This window comes from Oryx dammah, unplaced genomic scaffold (genome assembly GCF_014754425.2).
Source record: "Oryx dammah isolate SB20612 unplaced genomic scaffold, SCBI_Odam_1.1 HiC_scaffold_27, whole genome shotgun sequence".
NCBI lineage: Eukaryota > Metazoa > Chordata > Mammalia > Artiodactyla > Bovidae > Oryx > Oryx dammah.
Genome location: NW_024070211.1, coordinates 9,632,585 through 9,658,575, shown reverse-complemented (window position 1 = coordinate 9,658,575; position 25,991 = coordinate 9,632,585). Strand labels below are relative to the sequence as shown.

Genomic DNA, 25,991 nt, shown 5'->3' with positions numbered 1-25,991 from the left:
ATAAGAGAAAAATAGATGAATTGGACTTCATCAAAACTAAAAATTTTGTGCATTGAAGGGCACTATCAATAGAGTGAAAAGGCAACACATGAAATGGGAAAAAATATCTGTTAATCACATATCTGATTAATATCCAAAATATATAAAGAACTTCAACAATTCAACAACAAAGAAACAACCCAATTTAAAAATGAGCAGGGCTTCCTTGGCGACTCAGTGGTAAGGAATCCACTTGCCAATGCAGGAGACATGGGTTCGATCCCTGATCCAGGAAGATCCCACACGCCCTGGAGCAGCTAAGGCTGTGCACCACCCACACTGAGCCTGGGCTTAGAGCCCAGGAGCCACAGCTACAGAAGCCCATGCACTAGAGGCTGTGCTCTGCAGCCAGAGAAGCCACCGCAGTGAGTGGCTTCAGCCAGAGAGCAGCCCTGCTCACCGCAACTCGAGAGCAGCCTGCAGAGCAACGAAGACCTAGGACAGCCAAAAATAAATAACTGAAATTATAAAAAACGGGCAAAGGATCTGAATAGACACTTTCCCAAAAGTATACAAAAGGTCAATAAGGACATAAAAAGATGCTCAACATCACTAGTTATGAGGGAAATGCAAATCAAAACCATAGTGAGATAACACTTCATACCCATTAGGATGGTTAGTATTAAAAAAAAAAATAGAAGAAAGGACAAAAAAGGAAAATAAGTGTTGGTGAGGATGTGGAGAAATCTGGATCCTTGTGCATTGCTACTGGGAATACAAAATGGTGCAACTGCTGTGAAAAACAGCATGCTGCTGCTACTGCTGCTAAGTCACGTCAGTCGTGTCCGACTCTGTGTGACCCGTAGACGGCAGCCCACCAGGCTCCTCTGTCCCTGGGATTCTCCAGGCAAGAACACTGGCGTGGGTTCCCATTTCCTTCCCCAATGCATGAAAGTGAAAAGTAAAAGTGAAGTCGCTCAGTCATGTCTGACTCTTTGCGACCCCATGGACTGCAGCCCACCAGGCTCCTCCGTCCATGGGATTTTCCAGGCAAGAGTACTGGAGTGGGGTGCCATTGCCTTCTCCGAAAAACAGCATAGCAGTTCCTAAAACAACAACAACAGCATAGAATTAACATATGATCCAGCACTATATACTTCTCAGTATATACCTCAAAGAACTGAAAACAGGCAACTGTAATGTTCATATGCCTTCCCTGATTGTTCAGCTGGTGAAGAATTTGCCTGCAATGCAGGAGATCCTGGATCAATTCCTGAGTCGGGAAGATCCACTGGAGAAGCAGTAGGCTACCCACTCCAGTACTCCTGGGCTTCCGTGGTGGCTCAGCTGGCAAAGAATCCACTTGCAATGTGGGAGACTTGGGATGGATCCCTGGACTGGGAAGATCCCCTAGAGAAGGGAACAGCTCCAAACTCCAATATTCTGGCCTGGAGAATTCCATGGACTGTATAGTCCATGGGGTTGCAAAGAACTGAACAGGACTGAGTGACTTTCACTTTCACTTTTCAATTGGCTTCCCTTGTAGTTCAGTCAGAAAAGAATCTGCCTGCAGTGTAGGAGACCCGGGTTTGAACCCTGGGTTGGGAAGATCCCCTGGAGAAGGAAACGGCAACCCACTCCAGTATCCTTGCCTGGAAAATCTCATGGACAGTGGAGCCTGGTGGGCTGCAGTGGATGGGGTCGCAGAGTCGGGCAAGACTGAGCGACGAATGCTTAAATTACTTTTCAATGTTCATTAGTAGCATTATTTGAAATAGCCAAAAGGTGGCGCTATCCAAGTATATCCATCAACACACAAATAGATACAATACATAGAAGACAATACATGGAATAAATACAATAACATTTCATTGTCATATCTTTTTTCCCTTTCACCAGTACTTTTGCCTAGAAAATCCCATGGACGGAGGAGCCTGGTAGGCTATGGTCCATGAGGTCGCTAAGAGTCGGACACGACTGAGCGACTTCACTTTCACTTTTCACTTTCATGCATTGGAGAAGGAAATGGCAACCCACTCAGTGTTCTTGCCTGGAGAATCCCAGGGACGGGGGAGCCTAGTGGGCTGCCGTCTGTGGGGTCGCACAGAGTCAGACACGACTGACACGACTTAGCAGCAGCAGCAGCACTGAGAAGAAAAGGAAACATACACCCATATGAATGCACAGTTCCAAAGAATGGCAAAAAGAGATAAGAAAGCCTTCCTAAGTGAACAATGCAAAGAAATAGAGAAAAACAATAGAATGGGAAAAACTAGAGATCTCTTCAAGAAAATTAGAGATACCAAGGGAACATGACCCAGATAACCACGATGGTGTGATCGTTCACCTAGAGCCAGATCAAGTGGGCCTTAGGAAGCATCACTATGAACAAAGCTAGTGGAGGTGATGGAATTCCAGTTGAGCTATTTCAAATCCTAAAAGATGATGCTGTGAAAGTTCTGCACTCAGTATGTCAGCAAATTTGGAAAACTCAGCAGAGGCCACGAGACTGGAAAACGTCAGTTTTCATTCCAATCCCAAAGAAAGGCAATGCCAAAGAATGTTCAAACTACTGCACAATTGCACTCATCTCAGTTCAGTTCAGGTGTGTCCAGCTCTTTGCAACCCCATGGACTGCAGCATGCCAGGATTCCCTTTCCTTCACCAACTCCTGAAGCTTGCTCAAACTCACGTCCACTGAGTCGGTGATGCCATCCAACCATCTCATCCTCTGTTGTCCCCTTCTCCTACTGCGTTCAATCTTGCCCAGCATCAGGGTCTTTTCCAGTGAGTCAGTTCTTCGCATCAGGTGGCCAAAGTATTGGAGTTTCAGCTTCAGCATCAGTCCTTCCAAGAATATTGAGGACTGATTTCCTTTAGGATTGAATGGTTTGATTGCCTTGCTGTCCAAGGGACTCTCAAGAGTCTTCTCCAACACCACAGTTCAAAAACATCAATTCTTCGGCGCTCAGCTTTCTTTATAGTACAACTCTCACATCCATACATGACTACTGGAAAAACCATAGCTTTGACTAGACAGGAGCTCATCTCACTGCTAGCTCAAATTCTGCAAGCCAGCCTTCAACAGTACTTGAACAGTGAAATTCCAGATGTTCAAGCTGGATTTAGAAAAGTCAGAGGAACCAGAGATCAAATTGCCAACATCCACTGGATCATCAAAAAAGAGAGTTCCAGAAAAACATCTACTTCTGCTTACTTGACTACACCAAACCCTTTGACTGTGTGGATCACAACAAACTTTGGAAAATTCTTCAAGAGATGGGAATACCAGACCACCTGACCTGCCTCCTGAGAAATCTGTATGCAGGTCAAGAAGCAAGTTAGAATCAGACATGGAACAACAGACTGGTTCCAAACTGGGAAAGAAGTACATCAAGGCTGTATATTGTCACCCTGCTCGTTTAACTTACATGCAGAGTACATCATGTGAAATGCCAGGCTGGATAAAGCACAAGCTGGAATCAAGATTGCCGAGAGAAATATCAATAACCTCAGATATGCAGATGACATCACCCTTATGGCAGAAAGTAAAGAGGAACTAAAGAGACTCTTGATGAAAGTGAAAAAGTAGAGAGAAAAAGTCGACTTAAAACTCAACATTCAAAAAACCAAAATCATGGCATCTATTTCCATCATTTCATGGCAAATAGAGGGGGAAACAATGGAAGCAGTGACAGACTTTATTTTCTTGGGCTCCAAAATCACTGCAGATGGTGACTGTAGCCATGAAATTAAGATGCTTGCTCCTTGGAAGAAAAGCTATGACCAACCTAGACAACATATTAAAAAGCAGAGACATTACTTTGCCAACAAAGGTCCGTCTAGTCAAAGCTATGGTTTTTCCCATGGTCATGTATGGATGTAAGATTTGGACCATAAAGAAAACTGAGCACCGAAGAATTGACACTTTTGAACTGTGTTGGGGAAGACTCTTGAGAGTCCCTTGGACTGCAAGGAGATCCAACCAGTCCATCCTAAAGGAAATCAGTCCTCAATATTCACTGGAAGGACTGATGCTGAAGCTGAAACTTCAATACTTTGGCCACCTGATGCGAAGAACTGACTCACTGGAAAAGACCCTGATGCTAGGAAAGATTGAAGGCAGGGGGAAAAGGGGACGACGAGGATGAGATGGTGAGATGGCATCACTGACTCAATGGACATGAGTTTGAGAGAAATCTGGGAGCTGGTGAAGGACAGGGAAGCCTGGCGTGCTGTAGTCCATGGAGTTGCAAAGAGTCAGACATGACTGAGCAACTGAACAATAACAACATACCTACAATGGAATGTCATTTAGCCTTAAAAAGAATGGAAGTATTTTTAAATTTATTTTTTATTGAAGCATAATTGATTTTCAAAGTTAATTTCTGCTGCATAGCAAAGTAACTCAGTTATACACATATATACATTCTTTACATTTTTTTTTCTCTTTTTTTGGCAGCACTGCAGAGCTTGTAGGATCTCAGTTCCCAGACTAACGACTGAACCTGGATCATGGCAATGAAAGCCTGGAATCCTAACCACTAGACCACCAGGGAACTCCCTATACTTTCTTTCTTATATTCATTTCCATTATGGTTTATCCTAGGATATGAATATAGTTCCCTGTGCTATACAGTAGGAACTTGTTTATCCATTCTATATAAAAAAGGAAATTTTCACACCTTCTATAATATGGATGAACCTTGAAGTGGTGATGGTTGCACAACAATGTGAATATACTTAATGCCACTGAACTTTATACTTAAAAATGGTTAAAATGATGAACTTTATGTTACGCATATCTTACCTCATCCCCACACACATACATAGGCTTTTGGCTGGCCAAGATTTAAAGTAACTTTTAGGCTCTCCATTGCTTGTACCAGCAAGAAGTGGCTGAACATTCACCAAGGAGGTCATACTTCCTAAAGCCCATTTCCTGTGTGGTCATGAAGGATAAACAAGCCAGGAGCTGTGAGAAGAGTGGAGAACAACAGACAAAGGAGTCTTTCCGAGAGCAAGTCAGGGTTAATCAAGGAACTCTCCCCAGGCCCAGGGAAGAGAGCTTTGACAAGTCTGACCATTAGAGATTCAGAACTGCTTTGGAAGTGACAGTTTTACATCTTCCATTCTCTTTTTTTCTGAATAGGAGCTTACACTGAGGTTACCCTATTCTTGCTCTATCATTGTATATTTTCTTGTAGGGTATGGATAAAAACTCCCAACAAAGGAACAGATGGATTCACAAGAGAATGCCACCAAACTTTTTCTTATGGGTGTGTATACTTTTTTTTTTTTTTGGAGTATAGCTGATTTGGGGCTTCCCAGATGGTTTAGTGGTAAAGAATCTGCCTGCCAAGCAGATGTGGGTTTGATCCCTGGGTTGGGCAGATCGCCTGGAGAAGGAATTGGCAACCAACTCCAGTATTCTTGCCTGGGAAATCCCATGGACAGAGGAGCCTGGTGGGCTATAGTTCATGGACTCGCAAAGAGTTGAACCAAACTTAGTGGCTAAATAACAACATAGTTGATTTACAGTACAGTATTAATTTCAGGTGTACAGCAAACTGAATCAGTTATACACATACATATATCCACTCTTTTTAAGAATCTTTACCCAGGGATAACTTGGTTTTTTAGTTCATAATCACCGTAAGGAACCATATTAGAAGATGGCTGAGCGGCCTGGAGCTGAATAAGGTAACTAGATGGGATGTGGGAGAATCTCCCTTGGGAAGGGTAACTGTTCTTTCTGTGGGAAGGGCAGAAACAGACATTTTATTCAGAAACACAGACTGAGACATACTGTGACACACAAATATCTGTGTTCTCTTTGTCCTAAACTCATAGCCAGACTTCACTTCCCACTAGGGTTGCCAATTTAGCAAATAAAAATACAGTATACCTAATTAAATTTGAATTTCAGATAAACAACGAAGAACTTCTTACATGTCTTCCTACAATATTTGGAACATAATTATACTGAAAAAATATATGTCATTTACCTGAAATGTAACTGAGCATCCTGTATTTTATCTGGCAGCTCTCCTTCCCAACCTCCCTTGGGAGTTAGATGTGGCCATATGACCGAGTTCCAGTCAATGGAATGACAGTGAAAGTGACGTACAACTCTCCCAGCTCTGGCCCCTGGAAACCTCTCTGCAAGCAGAGGACTCTGAGCATCTATCTGAAGGACGGCAGGGTCAGGAAATGGAAGCAGCCTGGGTCCCAAATGACCTGGGGGAGCAGGCATCCCTTCCCAAATCTCTACTAGACTATGATGTGAGCAAGAAAAGTCTTTTATTATTAAACCACTGAGTTTGGGGAGTTGTCACCGCAGTTAGCCTACCCTGATTAATATCCCTAATCCCTCAATTCAATAGCTTTTCTCTCCCTTTCCCTAACAGCGTATGAGCCTGGTAACCGTTTCTTTCTTCTTTTTCTGGCCATGCAGCGCCACATGTGGGATCTTAGTTCCTTGACCAGTGATCAAACAAGTCTTAACTGGACCTCCAGGGAAATCTCCATTTCTTTCTTCTTGAAACTCTCTTTTCCACCTGATACTATTTGTTCCTGGTCTTTCAGGGACAATAATGATGACGATGACGATGATGATAATAAAAAATAGCTACCGTTCATGAAGTTCCTCCTATGCGCTAGGTGCTAAGCTAGTGCTTTATCAGGCTTCTCATTGAATCTTCATAACTACTCCGTACAGTAAGTGATATCACCCCCACTTTAGAGACGTCCCATCCAATATCATGGCTGCTGTAATTATCCTGTCAGTGTGGATAGCTCCCTGACCCCCCTCTTTGTCTCCAGTTCCACCTTTCCTGGCATATGAATGTGCTGATGGCACTGTAAACTCAACGTGTCCGAAATGCAACTATTCCTTGGTTAGTCCTTTTCATTTGCACAACAACCCTATGAGACAATGTCATTATTCATATCTCTGAGGTAGATCGTGTTATCCACGTTTTACAGATGAGCAAACAGAGGCCTAGAGATTCAGTGCCTTGCTCACCTTTACACAGCTAGTACGCAGTGGAGCTGAGCTTGTGGCTTTCAAAGCTTAGATCTCAACAACAACACACCCCAAGTTCCACTCAAACTGAGCTCTCCTTGTTCTGTTCTGTTTCCTGCTTCTTATACTCATTCTCTGGCCTTAACTTTCAAAGTCTATCCCTTGTGAAGTCTTTTCAAGTATTTCAAGCTGGGAGGGACTTCTATCTTGTGTGAATTTACAGTGTACTAACTCTGTAATGTGGGGTCTTCCCTGGTGGCTCAGCAGTAAAGAATCTGCCTGCAATGCAGGAGACGTGGGTTCGATCCCTGGGTCGGGAAGATCCCCTGGAGAAGGGAATGGCTACCCACTCCACTACTCTTGCCTGGAGAATCCCATGGACAGAGGAGCCTGGTGGGCTACAGTCCATGGGGTCGCAACAGTGAGACACGACTGAGTGATTAAAACACCACCACCAATTCTTATATCACACTTACCCTTTCCTAAGTAAAATTCATCCTCATCACAAATAAGTTCAAGTAGAGAAATATAGAGCAAGAAGTTTTTAAGTGTCTCTTCATTCCCCAGAATTTATCAGTTTTTCCCTTGATTAACGGTCCTGTGTTTCTGCTAGAGACTCTATCAGCTATTTGAGGACAAGAGGTACGCCAGTCTTATTCCCCTAAAATAGGCATTACTAAACAATTGCTCAAAGAATCAGTTTCAAATCCCCTAAGCCTGCACACACTGCATGTTTTAGATGAAGGTGAGAGGGCCGGGTCAAGAAAAGTGATTTTTTTTTTCCAGGGAGGCTGGTAAAGACATGTCAAACCCTCCCTTCTCCTCCCACCTTCATTAAAGAACAAAAAAGCATCTACTTCTAGGTACATGAAGGGTCTGGTTTCTGTTTTAGCTGGGTCTCAGAAGGAAATGACTTTTCTCTGAAATTGTAGACGCCCAAACCAGCTGCAGCATTGTTAGACCTCAGGGTAAACAGGAAGCTTCCTGCTTTGGGCCCTTCATGTCCCTCTCCCAGACTGTTAAAGACTGTTAATAGGATAGTAAAAAGACAGCTGCTGGCCATAAAATCAGCCCATTCCTTAGTTCCTTAGAGAACAGCAACTACATCCCTCCAAGGTCAGAGGGAAAATGGTGCCTGTCCCAGGTCACACCAGGTGTGTCCACCTAGCTGGGGTTCTCAGTTATCTCCTCTACGATCAACTGTAACTAGAATGGTCTTTGCAAAATACTAGAGTGATTTAATTCCTTGAAATTAGTTGAGAAGGAGAGGTTCCAATTTATAAGGGTTTCTGGTCCTTGAAATCATTTGTTTCCGGGGTGATGAGATCCAGTGTGAAGGTTAAGCTGAGGCTGCCAAAGCAGTGAAATCACCCCCTAAACTGTGGAGTTTGAGTTACCTCTTCCAGTAGGGGAATAATCGGTCCTGATTACCCACCAAAAGCGGCAGCGAGGTGCATCCATGAGGGCAACCCGCCTAGTGTTCCTCCCTCTCCAGTGAAGAGCTGACTCAGTACCTCAACTCTTCCTGCACACAGGGTGGAAGGCCCCAGATTTGCAGCTGTTGCTGAGGAGAGGGGGAGCAGTTTCTGCCAACTGGAGGGACACTAGGGCAGGGGTGATCGTCTTTGCCAAGAAGGGCACTCGGGTGTCTTGGCAGAAGGCAGAGGGCTGTCCCAATCTGTGTGTACATTTTCAGAAGCACTTGACTCTGGACCAAATTCTCTCAGCTGTGCTAAAGCTGGGCCGATGGATGGGAAAGGCTTATTGGCCAGGCTGACTAGGAGCTCCAACAGAGGGTGCTGGGGCTCAGCCAGGAGAGTCCCTTCAGCTGGCAAGTTGAGCTTTCAGTCATGGTCAGAGGGAGTGTGTCTTAATTCTAATTCTCACAGGGCTCTCCAGAAGCTGCTTATCCATCTATTTTGAAGTTTCTGCTTGCTGGAATTTTTGGTTCAAATGGGGAACGAGTTGTGATGATGCAGAACCTCTTACCTGGCTCAAAGAATGAGAAAAAGTAGCTCAGCAGGGATCAAGGTTTTTACTACAGTTATACAGACACGCCCATAACCAAAGGCGGGCCAGAAGATACCATTTCATTCAACCCTGGACTTAACTACAATTTATCAACTCCTGCTGCCGTGATGGTTCCTCTGATCCTTGTCTACTAATAAAGCAAGCACAGGCACTCGGGAAGGGAAGGAAAACCAGTCACCGCTCACCGAGCTGAACATCTAGTTGTCTTGGGCAGGTTTACGAACACACAACAGGAGCCTTAGTTGCCAATGTCAGTGCTTTCCCTCATTCAAAGGAAAGGTCACTGAAGTTACTCCTCAGAGTTGCACCTGAGAAGAGGGAGAGTTTCTTCTAAGCGCTGAAAACAGGAGAACTGGGTATTTTTCTCCAGTAGGCTAATAGTTTCCCCTTAGTTTCAGAGAGGTAACTGAGGCTCGGGAAGCTTTTCCTAGGGCACAGCTGCTAAGTGGGGTTTCCTGGGGGACCAGAATCCAGGCCTTCTGCCTCCTCATGCAGTGTTCTTACCATGACTTTCCCCAGCAAATAACTTGATGCAGAACATGTGGCAGGGTCTCAGCCCTTAATTTGTGTTATTTTTTAAATCTTTATTTTTTTAATTATTTTTGGCTGCACTGGGTCTTCGGTGCGATCTGTGGGCTTGCTCTAGTTGCAGTGAGCAGGGGCTACTCTTCATGGTGGTGCACAGCTTCTCGCTGCGGTGGCTGCTCAGGTTGCACATGGCCTTCGGTAGTTGCTGCACATGGGCTCCGCAGTTGTGGTTCACGGGCTCAGCTGACCCATGGCATGTGGGAATCTTCCAGGGCCAGGGATCGAACTTGTATCCCCCTACATTGGCAGGCGAATTCTTAGTCACTGCACCACCAGGGAAGTCCTGTATTATTTTTTTTGAAAGATAATTTATGGGATTTCCCCAGCAGTCCAGTTTAGTGCTCTCACTGCAGGAGCCCGGGTTTAATCCCTGCTTGGGGAACTAAGGTCCTGCAAGCCAGTACAGCAATAAAAATAAAAAGGTAATTCATTACAGATATAAACAAAAGTTGTTTAATTTGCATATCTTTGTGAGACTTTTCATATAAATAAGTGAACAAATCATGAAAAAACTCATCAGAAACAACATCCCATTTAGAAAAGATGGTCCCATTTTACTTACTATTGCTGCTACACTGTTCAGGCCTCCATCATCATCATTGTGTGGACTATGACCAGCTTGTCAGCTAGAGCCTTTGATGAAATTTATATTTAAATTTACATGTGGGTAGGTGGTAAGTTTAAGACTATCTCTGCTAAGGTTGATTGACAACATAGATCTGGAATAAGATTTCTTCCTTTATAGAGAAACCAGTTACTACTTTAAAATTTACCACAGCAAGGACCAGAAAGGGCTCTCTAGAGGCTTTCACTTCTTCCATTCCTAACCAACGTTCAGCTAGAGAGAGAGGTTCTAATGGACAGAGTAAAGATTCCAGGGAGCACAGGCAGCCCCAGAGTGTATCTGTACTTTCAGACCCTGGTTACGTCTGCTTCAGGCCTGTCCCCTAGGTCTCCAGGTTATGTCCAAGGCAGCCAGTTGCAATGGAGGAGTAGTCCCAAGAGCCAGTAAGTCACGAAGTAGCCTAGGATGCATCGTGTGACCAGAGAACAAGTTTTCCAGTTGTACAAGAGTCCCATGATAGAGTTCCTGGGGACCTTTTGTCCTGGTGGGGGGTCCCCTGCAAGAGGCTTCGCAGGCACAGCCTCTAGGGATCTCAGCAGCGGTTCTTGATCCAGAAGTAAGTGAGCTGAAAACCAGTACACAATAGGAGTGGAGGAGCATAAAAACCTGGTGAGAACCTGGAATCATAAGAGGGGGAAATCCACACATTTATTGGAATGTCACTGCCTCAGATGGGATGAGCCTGGGACTTCCCTGCTTCTGGGTAAACTATAGCTCCTAGACTAGGAATGCATTATACTGGAAAAGATATTCATTCAGCAGAGCTTAGGATCTGCCTTATAAAGCTGTGTATAACACCAGCCAGGTGACTGCAATGTTACAAGTAAACATAGCTACAGACTAATTACCACAATAATGGGCCAATCAATACTAAAAACTCCATGGGGTCCACTTTTACCCAGGACCAGGACTCTAAACTCTTAGGCTGGGGACCTCCCTGGTGGTCCAGTGGTTAAGACTCAGTGCTTCAAATGCAGGGCGCCTGGGTTCGGTCCCTAGTCAGGGAACTAGATCCCACACGCCACAACTAAAGATCCCAAGTGCTGCAACTCACACCTGATGCAGCCAAATAAATAAATAAATATTAAGCTCTAGGCTGCCCCTGGGGCTCTGGGAACCTGAAGCGGTTCTCTCATGCCCTGGGGATGGTAAAGCAGGAGCAAAGGGGCAGGGGATCCTGTGGTTCAACACGGCCCCTCTAGGGGAGTCCAAAGCCAGGTCTCCAAATGGTCTCCCTCATCTCTGGAAACTCTAAGCTTTGCTGGCATTCACTCCAGTAGCTAATCTGGCTACAAACACAGAATGCTACTTTCTATTTCCCCTGTGCCTCTTACTCATATAGCTCGGAGAACTTTAAAGACAGCCAATGTGCACCTCCAAGAGGCAGAAACTGCTGAGGAATGACCAGTATGGAAACCAATTCCCCGCGGTCATGCTGACCTGAGGCCACAACCAGGAACCAAACCAATCGGACGCACAACCAAACCCTTCCCATCTCCCTCCATCCTCACCACTGACCGAAAACCGCACAAGACGGCCCCTCTGAAAACAGAGCCCCTGCCAGAGCTCCGAGTACCCCAGAAAGCTGGCATTCAAGGAGACATTCCAGGTACAGTGGTATGTTAGAAGAAGGTCCCAGAGACATCCTCTGCGCTCATCCCTGTAACTCAGTCAGATCAGGTCCTTTCAGGACTCGTCTTCACCCATGCCCTTCCATCTGCCAGAGTGCTAATCCTCTGCTTCTTAAACGGAATTCCTTCTTACTCTTCAGGACCCAGCCTACATATGATGCCCTCCTCGCCTCCTTGACAGTTGACTACTGTTTCCTCTGTGCTTCCACAATACTTTATCTCAAAAGGATCTCCTCTTCCATTCCGCTATACTGTAGTTTTACCTTTTACTTGTTAAATGTCTGCCTCTCCATTTTGACCGCACGACCCACTAGGGCAGCAATCTTATCTTATTCATGTTCTATCCTCAGTGGTCTGTCCCAGGGACTCACAATAAAAACACCCCCAAATAGTAGCTGAATGAATAAATTAGGTACAGGTCACTCAAATGGAAGAAGTTAGCTGTCTTGCCTGTTCCTGACCAGTGGGTTTGGCCTGTGTTCACGCCTTTTCCCAGCCAGGAGTCCACCTCACCTGAACATGCATGCATAGACTGCCAAACAGCAGCAGCGCTGCACTGTGGACCAGGTACACAAACACCCGAGGACTGAGGAATCCAGGTTCAGGCTTCTCTAGGGTCCTTTTGTTCTTGCTCCTTTGCATCCCAAGTGTAAGGAAGAGCCAAGGGTGGGTGGTCACGTATGTCCAAGTTGCCCAGGCAACCAATATAGCCATCGGTGCAGCCAGTAGAAAATTGGGCACCTGCTTGAGTTCATAGTATCTCAAAAAGCCAACATTCCAATAGACATCCTGGATGTAGCTGTATATTAGGGGAAGTTCCCAGGAGCACCAAGGTGGCTTGTTTCCCTCCGCAGTTCGGTAGCCCTGGTCTACAGCTAATTGCACCAAGGGCTGAGGAATGGGGTGGGCTGAGCCTGGCAGACAGAACTGGGTATAGGCGTAATACTGAAAGAGGGCAAAGGGAAGGCCAAGTGTGAACACTGATAGGAACACAGAGCCCATCAGCTTCAACAGCTGTCTCAGAGCATTCTGCACCATGAGAGATGAGAAAAAGCCTTGGCACTGAGAATGTATGAGGAAGCCAATGTTGACTAGCCCATTGGAGCGTACACCAGTGGCAAGGGCGAAAAAGAGTCCACTAGTCCAGCTTTGGCCCCTTTCCAGCTGCCCCATGGCGCTGAATGTCAGGAGAGCAAATAAAGCTTCTGAGTAGCCAGCAGTCAGGAAGACATTGGCGGGGCTGAGGCAGAAGAGCAGTGCTCCATAAAAGGCCTGGCGGGGACAGTGCAAAACCAAACAGCCCAGGTCGTGAAGTGCAAGTGCAGCCAGCACGGAAAACAAGGAATTGAGCAGAGCTACTGAGATGAGCAGGCAACTCCGTAGGTTCAGCAACCCCCACAGGGGTCTCAGCAATTCAGCCCCCAGCAACAGGACCAGGGGGAAACCAGGGAAGAAGGCAAAGTTGTGCTCATACAGGTAGCCATGCTCGGCAATGAACAGGAAGTGTTCAGCATCCCAGTGAGACAGGCCACCCAGAAGACCTTCCACGAGTTGGTCTGCAGAGCCAGAGGGGGCGAGGCGAGGAGGAGAGAAGGCTTCTGCATGATGGTCTGGGATGATGGCGTTGAAGAGAGCCTGTGGGATGAAGAAGAACTAGTACTTTGGTTGAGCAAGTGGAAGAACTACCATTTAATAAAATGAGGAAGAAAAGATACATTGGGGAAGAATCACGAGTTCAGTTTGAAGTAGATGTTCCAGCGCAGAGGTCAATGAGGCAGTGAGACATATGAATCTCGAGGGTGAGGAGAACCATCAGGGGTGGAGATATAAATTCGGAAGTCATAAGTGGATGGATAGTACTAAAAGGTATGAGACTGAAAGAGATCACCCAGGGAAGAAGTGCAGATAGAGAAAAGAAGAGCTCTGAGGACTGGGTCCTGGACATGCCAACATTTAGAGGCCCAAAGAGAGTGAGGATCCAGCAGTAACGGTAAAGGAGGAAGGGTCAGTGAGGTAGGAAGGAAACAGGAGAGCACAGTGTCACAGACCAAGCGAAGCAAAGGAGTGATCGGCTCTGTTAAATGTGGTTGACAGGCCAAGTAAGATGGGAACTGAAACTGACCACTGGATTTAGCAATCCTGTGAAGGTCACCAGTGACTATGGCGAGAGCTATTTCACTGAAGTGGAGGAGAGAAAAGACTGCCTGGACTGGGTTCAACAGAGAAAGGGAGAAGGGAAACCGTAGATACAGACAACTATTTGGAGGATTTTTGCCGTAAAGGGGAGCAGAGATGGGGTAGTAGGTGAACGACATTGCAGGGTCAAGAGAAATCTTTTTTTTAATTTGTTTGCCAATGGGAATAATCCAGCAGAACGGAAACCACTGTGTACACGAGTGAGAAAGGGAAGGGTTGATGGAGCAAGCAAAAGAGGATGGAATCTGCTACAGAAGTGGAGGAGCTGACCTTAGTTTAGAGAGGAGAGACAGCTCAGGCCGCCTTCAGCAGTGAAGGTGCAGAGGTGCCAATGTACGTTTGTGGATGGCTGTGGAGGAAGAATTCAGAAGGTTGTTTCTCATTGCTTCTATTTTCCTGAATTCTCATTCAGGAAAACAAGCTAGAGAAAAGGTGCTAGAGACTTGAGGAAGTAAAAAAAATGTGTAAAGTAATTTCTGACCCTAGCTCTCAAAATAGCCTGTGCACTGGATTTTCAAATACAAGATGCCTGGGTTTCTCCTCTGCTCCACAACATTAATGATTTAACCAGTATGGGGTACAGCCTGGGCTGCTGCTGCTGCTGCTGCTGCTAAGTCACTTCAGTCGTGTCTGACTCTGTGCGACCCCAGAGACGGCAGCCCACCAGGCTCCCCCGTCCCTGGGATGCTCCAGGCAAGAACACTGGAGAGGGTGGCCATTTCCTTCTCCAATGCAGGAAAGTAAAAAGTGAAAGTGAAGTCGCTCAGTCGTGCCTGACTCTTACGACCCCATGGACCGCAGCCCACCAGGCTCCTCCGTCCGTGGGATTTTCCAGGCAAGAGTCCTGGAGTGGGTGCCATCGCCTTCTCCAACAGGCTGGGCATTTAGGTTGTTTTTAGCTCTCCCAGGTGATTCTGATAGGCAGAAAGATTTAGAGAATACATAGGGACTGGACCAGGGAAATACACTAAGACTGCCAGGCAGCACTAAGGACTCACTTCGGTTAATGGTACTGAATAAAAAGAGACTAGTTAACAGAGTTGTACGCTTTTCTCTGAGCGGATGCAGAGTACACATGGAATTGGATTTAATCAAGGTTGGGCTTTTGTCTTGTGATTGAGACAGGAAGAAGGGAGCAAGTGAGTTGTACATGTATGCATGGTGGACCATGACTCTAAGCTGGGTAAGAAGCAGAGCTGAAGCCACGAGGTGAGTGAGGGACAGGGAAACAGAGCTAGAATCAATGGCTAAGTCCTGAGGGAGTAAACTGCAAAGATAGGAGATAGTGGTTAGATGTATCAGCTTTATTAATATTGAAACCACCAAGAAATATAAGTAATGCTGGAAAGAGCAAGAGTGAATCAGGAGCTAAAACCTTCAAGGAATGAGGAAGAATGAGCTGTCACTAGCAGAGATGACAGAAACAATGAGGGGTAACTGGGGATATAACCTGATGGCAGGAGTTTTAAAGCTGCCAGTGGGGGAGGGGAGGACAATGAAATAGCATTATTATTAAATGTGTTTTTCCCCATTAGATTGTCAGCTACTTAAGGGAAAAGAGATCCTGACTTTTTATACTCCCACCTAGCAATTCTTTGAACAGAGCAGGAACTTAATAAAATTTGGTGGCTGAGTGAACAGCACCGAGGAAACATGGCTTGTTTCCAAATCACCACCTGAATTAGAACCCCTGCTTCCTGGTACTCTATCCCAGGTGCCATCCAGTCACGGCAGTGCTTCCTTAGTTCTGCCAATCACTCAGCTGATGCTGGTTCAAAGCCATCATCAAGTCAGTTTTCCCAAGCCTGGCCACAGGAGTACAACCTCATTTTTAGGGATCTTTCCTTTTTTGGTCAATTTCTTTACTAGGCCACTTTGAACAGTGAAAACAAGTGGGACAGGACTGACAGTCACAGGGAACAGTCCTAGGCTCCACGCTGAAGACCGTTTTAACTAAACCTGGGACCTAGCAGAGCCTGTTATGCCGCATATACTTGGGGAGGAGAGCGGAAAGGAGTTTTCCACAAAGGAACCAGCTATGAGCCTCAGAGACAATGTGCTCATGATGAAAGGCACATAGAATATGTTGACAGAACATCCCTAGGCTGCTGACGTACATTCAACAATAATAGATACTGTGGACCTACAAGCAGTGGGTACTGTGATAGGCACCATATATAGTTCATATATACCTGAAACCGGATTAAAATGTCTATCAAGGGCAGTCATGGAAGGGAAAGGGAGTTGCAAAATGCATTGGAGGTTGTGTGTGGGTGAGACAGGAAGGGAACACAGCTAGGGAAAGAGTAGAAGACACATGACTAAACAGATAAACACAGATGGTCTTAGGACAGTGCCCCTCTCTTTCACTCAACTGACTGATACTGTGCTCAGCCTCCTGGTTGGGGACCCAGGGTAAGGCTTTGAGCTGTCATACCCTAAAGGCAAAAGGTTACAGAATATGGTCTGGTGGAAAGATCACTAGCCCAGGGGTAAGGAAACCTGGGGTATGATTCTGGCCCTTTTCTAACTTGTCTTGTGACTTTAAGGAAGCCATTGAACCTTTCTGGGCCTCAGCCATTTCATGTGTAACATAAGAGATTAATAGATCACTTCTAAGAGTCCTGTCCACTTTTCAGCTGTGTGGTCTGGGTCTCTAGAGTTCTTACCACGTGGAGGGGCACATCTGGGAAACCGAAAGATGAGGCCTATTCTTAGCATCTAGCTCAGTCATGTGGCAACGGCATGTTCGGGACAAAAGATCAGAGACTGACCTGCAGTGCCAGAGTCAGGACACGGCAGCTGACTGCAAACCCCAGGACCTCTTTCCGGGATGGGTCCAGGGGCCACATCCTCTCACCACCAGGAACTCAGGGGGCCTGCTGCCAGGGCTGAGCTCCCTCAGGCTTCTAAACACCAAAATCCAAGGAGGAAATGTTACACATGGGCAGAAAGTCAATTCTTGAAAGCATTCTTCATAGAAACACCTTCTTGCTTCAGCATTATTATGGCAAACTTAACCACCTAACCTCCTAGATGAAGAAAAAGCATCTTAAAGGCAGATGGGACTGCCTCCCGTCACTCTGAAGCACTGTATTCTTATAAGGGAAGTTCCACACTTCCTCTAGGCAGGAAGCTGGAAAGCCAAGCTCACAGAAAACCTTTAAAAGCCTGTTGAGAGGCCCTGTGTGGGAACTAAAGGCCTGGGTTCAAGTCCTAACTTTCTCATTCATAAGTTTTCATTTTGTTCTTCTCAGCCTCAGTTTTCTAGGTGTGTAAGTGAAATTGGACTCTTTCTGTCTGTCTCATGAAATTGTCATGATGGCGAAATGGACTGAAGTGTGAAAAAAGTACTACCAAATCTACACTGCGGTTGCTATTATTTGGTGTGTGCCCTTTCCCTCTTGCCCAGAATAATAAACTAGGTCCCAAACCGGAGCCCCAAAAGTGGGGCATAGAACTGAACTGGAAGACCATAATGACTACACACTCTAGTTAAGCTCTCTGATGTGTGTTCAGTTGGTCTGTTAAATTAAGTGGAGAAGGAAAAGAAAACCACCACTCAGCAGGACTTCAGCCAGCTCATATTGCTAAAACAAACTGAGAGGGACGACAAAGTCGACTACTACAGATGGAGAAACTGTTATTTCCCATCTCTTCATTGGAATGGCAGCAATGTATAAACAACTGCAAAGCCATTCTGAGGGAAGGAATGCACTTTACGGCTTTCTTTTTTTTTAAACACAATTCCTTGGGTTCACAGAAGTAGCAATGGCTCTTACAGAACCAGTCAGAAATCAGAAGGGAGGGCAAGAGCATCACAGGCAGCTCATCAACTTGGGGCGAAGAACTAACCCTAAAGGAAAAATATGGTACTTAAACCGAAAAATTAAGAGGGAGGGCTGGAAGACTTTCCTTTCTTAACACCAATCAAACCTTTAAGTATCACTTGTTTCTGGAATTCTGTGACCCTCACTAGGCTATGTGATATGCTCTCATTACCCTCTTCCTTGTCTTTATAGTTATTGCTTATTTGTTTATGAGAGCAGGGGCTTTGTCTATCTTGTTCCCAACTATCCTTCCAGGGCCTAGCATTAAACCTGTGTTCTGATTTAGTGGAAGTGGCAGGAACTGGATATGGCTTCACCAGTTCACTGGCTCTGGATACAAAATCTCTGCTCCAAGTACTCCTCCCACCATATCACGTTGAGAGCAAAACAAAGTCACAGAAGCCACAGGAAAATACAATTTCCCCAGAAGCAACAGTTCTCTTTCTTCAGCACAAGGGGGCGCCTGTTGATTACTCCATCACCAGGAGGCCTGGAGGAAGGGAGGGGCCACCAACGCCACACCGGTTTGCTCATCAAAATTCAGTTCAAAGGCAAGCTTTCGAAATCCCCAGAGAACAGCGGTAGTTTGTGAATCTACCCAACATTGCCAATATCTGACTCGCTGAATCGAGAGGAATCGTAGAAAGAAGAACAGCCAACCTTACACGGCCGCTGGTTCTTTATTCTAGGATGAATTCACTTTTTCTCTTCCTTCACTTCCCACCCACATGCAGAAGAGTCGGGAACAGAAAAGCACATAACGCACCTCTGCCTCTTCACCAGGCTTCCATTCTTCCTTTCGTCTCTCCAGACTCAAGCTCTAGACCCAGCGACCACAGAAGACGTGTAGCCTACACTTAGTTTGCGGGCAAACCAAGTGAAAACAAGAAGAAAGCCAGTGAGCTCTCCCTCTCAGCTAATTGCGGCCCTCACTTCCCAACAACCCCTTTACGAAAGCAGACTCTGAACTGGCAGGACACTTACAGAGCAACTAGTTTTACTCTCTTTTCCCTTGAGATAAATATGCCTCAGGGAAGTGAGTAATAAAAACTCTCCAGAGTTTTTACACAGAAAGCTCATTAGACCCTGTGTAATTACCATCGCCATTTTACAGATGTGGAAACTGAGGCTCACTAGGATCAAGTGGCACACCCACGGATATATTTAAGGAGAAAGTCTTTTTTTTTTTTTTTATTCTGTCCGAAACATCAGTCTTTCCACCAGCCCTCACTCCTGCCAAAGCGGATGCGCTCTTTCAGAGCCAGGATTTCCCAACTCCAAGCTCAGTACTTGTCAGGTAACAGCGCATGCTCTTGTATGCTTAGGGCAGGGAGGGTCCCATCTGAGCAGACAGGAAAACTTGTTGAATCGGAGCCCTGGACGCCCTGGGTAAGACTAACATCCTCGGGGACGAGGGGTGTTGTTCGGACCCAGGGTCCTCGGGACCAGAGGCCTTGCTGGGCGCCGGCTTCAGAGGCCACCTTCTGCCCGCCCACCCGGGTCCGAAGCCCGTTCCAGCCGTTTCCTTTTCGACAAGAGCCCCAAGCACAGATTGGGCATCTCCTCTCCCCAGAGGGCCACGGCTCAGGGGTTACTCCGGAGGGGGCCGGCGATGCCTGGCCCGGCCTACGACCGGAAGGCAGGGGAGGGCGGGAGGCAGTAAAGGAAGAGGCGGCACTGGGAGGCCGCTATGGCGGAGGGGCGGGGCTCTTCGCTTCTCGGCGGCCTCCGCCTCATTTCCCTCGGCCTCCGTTTGACGACTTCCCTCCCCCCGGACCAACTCAAAACTCCTAGGCTCCGAGGCTGGCGCCGGGTCCCCAGCGCCGGCGGGTCTCAACCTCCCAGTCGGGGCCCGAACCTTAGCTCCTCCATCCGGGGCTCCGAGCGGGCGCGCCTGCGCACTGGCTCCGCGGACGGCGGCCCCGCCCCGCTCCTGCCGGGAGTCGGAGCTGCCCCGCCCCCCTCCGCAGCGGCCATGTTGACTCCGGGAGAGCGGGGCGGGGACGGCGTAGCCTGGCGACTCAGCGGCCCTCTGCTTTGGCCCCTGCCAGCCTTGGTGACACCTGAGGAGTCCCCGCTCCGCCAGCCCCTTCCCCCGCCTTCAGTTAGTCCTCCAGGGCTGCTGTCTCAGCGTCAGTGCTCTTGGCCCAGTTCGAACCACCCCTCAAACATCCATAAGTTCCCTTGAGGGCCGAGGCCCTCGGAGTCGGGGGGCTGCCCTGCGGCCCCTTCACGGAAGCCAGCGCCGCATTTTCCCTGCTGTTAGACAAGAACAGCTCAGCACAGGGCCTGGCACACAATAGCTGTAGTTTGAGTAGAAAGAAAAGCCTTCTTGGGGTTTCTGTGGCCAGCAGCGGCACCCCGCGTCTTGGGTGTGAAGAAAGTGGGGGTTCCCCCTGACTTTCCCCTCCTCCGGCTACTAGGGACCTTCTGTCCTGCCTCAGTCCTCAGCTCCAAGTCAGGTGGCTAATGAGGGTGGTGAAGGAAACTTAAGAGAACGCCCCCCACGACTCCTTTCTCCACTGAAGCCGTTTCTCTCGTAGGAAGTGGGGCCAAAAAAGAAGAAAAAATAAGCTAACTCAACAAAACCGTCTGTTAGGGAGGAGCGGCCAGTTGGTACCCCTGTAACGGAAACTGTTAGAACAACTTTGCACCCTCCTTAGAGGAAATAGATAATAAATCCTTCTCCGTTGGTGGATTTCTCGTTTCTCAGGATTCCAGAGCCCTTTGTGGTTTCAGTTATCTGCCCTCCAAACGAAGCTAGGGTCTGGCTTACCCTCCGGCCACAGCCCTGGCTGAGGGAGGGGTTTATCTTCCGCCTCAGCTACTCCTGTGGGTGGGAACAAAAGAGGTGGTTGCTATCTCTCCAGGCAAAGAGAGGCAGCTCACAGCACTTCTGTGGGGGCCAGCGACTGTATCTTTGGATTTTTTCTAGCTCATTTCAGGCCCTGAGACCTAAATTGCCCTCAGATATTTGTTGTGTGTAAGGTGGATCGATCACGTTGTAGTCGTGGAGTGCTGGAGACGGGGGGTGGGGGGGGGATGGAGCTTAGAACCCTAGGTTTCTCATTGACACACCCTTGTTCTCCAGAGGCATGTGAGTGAGACGGCAAAGCTGTGAATTACACTCGTGACTGGGGCCTAAGGTTGTTTCTTGAATCTCTAGAAGTCTTTGAGGTTCCAAGCAGTACTGTGTCTGCAAGGACAAAACTGAGAAATCAACTATCCTTCCTTTCTGAATTCACAATAGAAAAAGACATGCATTCTTAAGATTCCCTCTGTTCACACACCAAATTCTCTCAAAAATCTACTTGTGAAAAGGACAGGCGTCTATTGTGACAATTCAGAATGTTGTTTTTAAAGCTCAACTGTCACCCTTCAGAGGTAGAACTTTGTCCAGCTCTTCAGCTCTACTTTCTTGCAATTTCTCCTTCCCTTCCTTCTCTACTACCCACCCCCCTCCTCTTCCGCTCTGTTTCCTGTTTCATTTTCTGGCTCCTGCTCCGACTGGAAAACAAGGAGGCTGAATCTTGTGCTCACAAAGCTCTGGCTTGTCAGAATGGACGAAGACTTAGGTGGGATGGGAGGGGTTCTGGGCCTCCAGGGCTGTAAGTAGTGGAGGAGGCAGCTCTCTCTAGTCTGCTGTTAGTCTGCTGCTAAAATGGAGCCTGCAGCCACACAGGGAGCCAGCTGAGCGGCCAGCGCTGTGGGAGAGCCAGGGAGACAGAGACTTACCCCAGGGCTCCCAAAAGATTCTACACCACTCAGCCACTTCCCTAAAGAAGTAAATATTCCACACCACCAAGAAACGGTTTCATAATACAGATCTCTGACTAAATTAAACAATGTAAGCAGCACACCACTGTTTCTAGAATCCTAGAATGTAAGAGAGTTAGAACATTTCTCTTTCTTGAACTTCCCTGGCTATGCTCTTGCTGTTTCCTCTGCTTGAAATACTTCACTGCCAACTGACTGCCCTTTGGCCAACCCACTTCAGGTCTCAGCTGAAAAGCCACCTCCTTGGAGAAGCTTTCTCTGTCTACCTCACCACAATCACCACCCTGTACTTCCCACCACCCTAATTCTGCTCTCTTTATGGCATTTATGATCACCTGGTTGTCCTGTCCATGAATTAAGTATTTGTTTTATTGTCTTGTTTTCCTCTTAGGAATGTAAGTGCTATGGGGGGAAGGGGGCCTTGTTCACCAAGGTGTTTCCAGCACTTAGTACCTTGTATATTTTGTGTTCTCAGTAAGGATCTAGTGAATACATCTGTTTGTTTAACCTGCACTTTATGGATGAGGAAACTGAGGCTTGGGTGAAAGTGACTAGTTCTGAAGTTACACAGCTAGTGGCAGAGGTGGGATTTGAATTAAAAACCTCCGTTTTTTTTTTTTTTTTAACCACCCCACGCTATTTTCAATCTTTCTCAGGTTTACCTCTTTCCCTCTCTTCCTTTTTTCACTCAACTATGGGTCTTTATGGGCTATATTGAAAATTCTACATAGGGCACACCAAGTCTTAACAGCTCCTACCTACTATTTCCTTCATTAAATTCCAGTTTTACCTTTTGATTTACTCAACAAAATAGGACTACTGTGTAATGAGGATGAGAACATAACACTGAACAAGACAGAGTCCTTGTCCTCATGGAGATGATGGTATTCTTTTAAAATTAATCTTTAAATGAAACAAAGGTGAATTATTTTTAATGATAAATGATACAATTCACAAAGAAGCTAGACATCATAATCCATGATGGTATTGTTACCAGGATTTTATAGTGCTTGGCACAAATTGCTTGATAAAGTTGGGCTGTTACAACTCCCTGAACAAAAAGGGGAGCAAGTGATTTTCCCATTGACGATGTGAAGGAAGTTTGGTAGTTTCCATAGGATTAGGACCATGGAGTGTCTAGAGACAAAATTACTGAGAGACGGCCAAGGCCATCTCCAAATGTGATGGCAGAGCAAAGCAAGGTAGCTAGAGAAGTCAGGTTGCTCCAAGGAAGCGTGTGCTCTACGAGAACTACTAAACTTCCTTCAGAGTCGGACAAGACAGAGTGCCTGAGAACACAATCCTACGGGAAGGATGGAGTAGCTGATGCTGATCTTGGTTTTGAGGGCATGCCATTATGGGACAAAAGTGACCACACTGGCCTCTGATCTGCCAACTGTTAGCAGGCAGTGCTAATGCCTGTGATGACAGGCAGATGTGCCTTACCAGAACTTTATGCTGCTTCTTTTCATGTGGATTCTTTTTGTGGGCATTCATTGGCAGTTTTCAAGGATGCTGGATGACACTAAAATCCATCTTGAAACTAGGGGTGGCACCACCGGAAGCATCCTTTTTGTCCTTGCCATATGTATCACTTGAGGATGCCCATCCACCCTGCGACAGAGACCCCACCCTCCTGTCAGTTTCAGCAGTCAAATGCTGATCCTTTAAAGGCCATGGATACTAGATATTTTCCACCCTTTCTTTGGTGTTTGCCTTTCAGTAGTTAGAAAGCCTTGACCCCAGAGAGGCCTAGTGGGAAGGTCCTTAGCCACTTGGGGGTGGTAGTGGCTGCAGGGCGAAAGAGCCAATGAGGTTGAGAGTATTGTTTAGGCTGGACTTGGCGGCTCTCCAGTTATGAAAGAAGGTTAAGGTCATTTGGGGGGTGTGGAGGAGGGAGGAGCCTGGGAAAAGAACTGCTGGCCACACCCCTGGGTTCTCCACTGGCTAGGTTCTATTTACTTCTCCAAAGCAAATTACTCACAGCTCAGTGGCCAGCAGTTCTTTCTGCATGTGGTAACTCCAGTCAGAAACTGGAGACCAGGCTAGGCTCCTCCTGCATTGCAGGAGAGCAGATGAAAGGAACCCAGGAAACCAAACTCCTAGGTAATGTTCCACACATAGCCCAGAAATGCACTTTCTTGACTAGAAACCGGAGTTTCAGAGGCCCAGAGCAAAAATACCTATTAGCAGTATTACTTGCCAAAATATAGATATGAAAAGTTTGCCATTTCGTTTTTTTCCCCCAAGAGTTCTAGGAAGGCAGCTTAGTTGACAAACATTAGCCAGTTGTCTCTATTTCCTCCTCTCTCAATGGAGAAATATACAAACTACTCATTCCTGTCCCTGACCCAAATATTAACAACCACACTTAGTTTGACAAACACTTGATTGAAATCAATGGAACAATTTTACCTCATGCTAAACACGACAAAAACCAAATCTTGCCTGCTGTGCTCCGTAACCAGATCCAGTTACTCCTGGTTGTCCTCCAACCAAGGTAGGAGGTGGAGTGTGTATTAAGAACATGGGCCTTGGAGTCATGGTCCTTTGTGTATGAGCTCAAAGAAGCTCCTTTTCTCAACTGTAAAATGGGAGCCAGAATACTTACCTCACAGGCACAGAACTGTTGGGGAATTATTTGCAAGTACTATGTTTGGTACACAAGTAGATACTCAATAGAAAGCTGATGTTTCAAGTTTCACTTTAAATGTCCATGATAATAGCATTTTCTGTTACTGCTTTTGGTTTCTCCATTGTGTCCCTAAGGAAGTCATGAAGAGAGAAACTATATATTGCAACATTAACCTTATAAAAGTAACTGTGTCTGGCCAACATCTACCATTTCATTCAACGACTACTTAGTAAGTGGCTAAAATGTGCCAGGCTGTTCTGTAGGACAGGAATATAGAAATGAACCAAATAAACTCCCTGTCCTCAGAGAACTTACATTAATTACAGTGGAAGACAGTAGGTAAGTACAATATACAACAAGTCTGATGGTAACAAGTGCCATAAAGAAAAATCCAGCAGAGAAGAGAAATGAGGCAGGGGAACAGGTTGCTTTTTTCCCCCCTTTTTTTGGGTCATATCACATGGCATGTGGAACTTCCCCAACCAGGGATGGAAACCCATACCCCTTGCAGTGGAAGCAGAATCTTAACCACTGGAACACCAAGGATGTCCCAAATTACTATTTTAAATAAGGTAGCCAGGGAAAGACTCACTGAGACAATATTTGAACAAAGACCCAAAAGAGATGACTTTAGCTATACAGTTATCTGGCAAAACAGTATTCTAGACAGAGGGAACAATAAGTGCAAAGGTCCCAAGGTGGAAACAGCTCTATATATCTATATAGTGGAATGTGCAATGGGGAAGAGAGAAGAGGAAACCAAAAAGTAACAGCAAGCTAGATAACTGAGGGCCATGTAGGTCATTATAAGGATCTGGACTTTTATTCAGTTAAGGCTGAAGCACTGAAAGATTTTGATCTTAGATTTTAATGGGAGCATTCTGGTTGCTATGTTGAGAATAGGTTCAAACACCAGGCAAAGCAGAAGCAGGGAGGCCAGTTTGGAGGATATTTTAAAAGTTTAAGAAAGACATGATGGTTTCTTGAACTACAGAGATAGTAGCTGGACTGAGGATTATTTTTTGAAGAATACCAACGGATGAAAGGAGTCAAGGATGTCTTTGGCCAAACGATGGAGCTGCCATTTCCTGAGGCTTCCAGGGGAAGACAGGGCTTTTTAGGCATGTTCAGACTGAACTTCCAAGCAGAGATGTCAAGAAGACAGCTGAATGCTCTAATCTGGAATCAGGGGAGAGAGCTAGTCTGGGGAAATATTTCTAAAAAAAAAAAAAAACAAAACAGATACTCTCTTTGCCAACTATTTCCAAAAGGTTTCTTTTTCTGGAGTATCTTTACTTTCTTTGGCTACTTGAACCCACTTTATTTCAAGAGGCTAATAAGATTTTTGAGTTTCTCTGGTGGTTCAGTGGTAAAGAATCCGCCTGCCAACGCAGGAGACGCAGGTTTGATTCCCCAGGTCGGGAAGATCCACTGGAAAAGAAAATGGCAACCCACTCCAGTATTCTTGCCTTGGGAAATCCCATGGACAGAGCAGCCTAGTAGGCCACAGAGCTTTCTTAAATTCAGACTTACACTGTGGAAGGTCAAGAGGAATATGGTACAGAAATGAGAGAGGCCAGGATGTCACCATTTAGGGAGAGAGCATACATACCAAGGGAGATTTGCAAGAACAAGACGGGTTCCCCCAAGCCCCCAAAAGGTCAAGATTATA

At 46.3% G+C, this 25,991-nt stretch overlaps 1 protein-coding gene across 7 annotated transcripts; it reads right to left on the bottom strand.

Annotated features, from left to right (window-relative positions):
- Nucleotides 1-10,055: 10,055 nt before the first annotated feature.
- PIGV (phosphatidylinositol glycan anchor biosynthesis class V) lies at nucleotides 10,056-19,826 on the bottom strand. Of its 7 annotated transcripts, XR_005719128.1 has the most exons (6): nucleotides 19,766-19,826; nucleotides 18,674-18,758; nucleotides 16,852-16,986; nucleotides 13,356-13,516; nucleotides 12,395-13,153; nucleotides 10,056-10,867 (listed from the first exon to the last, which is right to left on the bottom strand). XR_005719128.1 is itself a non-coding variant. In XM_040229613.1 (5 exons), exons 3-5 carry the CDS (start codon nucleotides 16,927-16,929, stop codon nucleotides 10,586-10,588), a joined length of 1,482 nt encoding a protein of 493 aa, XP_040085547.1. In that variant the 5' UTR covers nucleotides 16,930-16,986; nucleotides 18,674-18,758; nucleotides 19,766-19,826; the 3' UTR covers nucleotides 10,056-10,585. The 7 variants fall into 7 exon arrangements, 5 of the variants coding, with proteins under 5 accessions (XP_040085547.1, XP_040085550.1, XP_040085548.1 ...); XR_005719127.1 differs by lacking the exon at nucleotides 19,766-19,826 and having other exon boundaries at nucleotides 12,395-12,826; nucleotides 18,674-19,756; XM_040229613.1 differs by having other exon boundaries at nucleotides 12,395-13,516.
- Nucleotides 19,827-25,991: the final 6,165 nt, after the last annotated feature.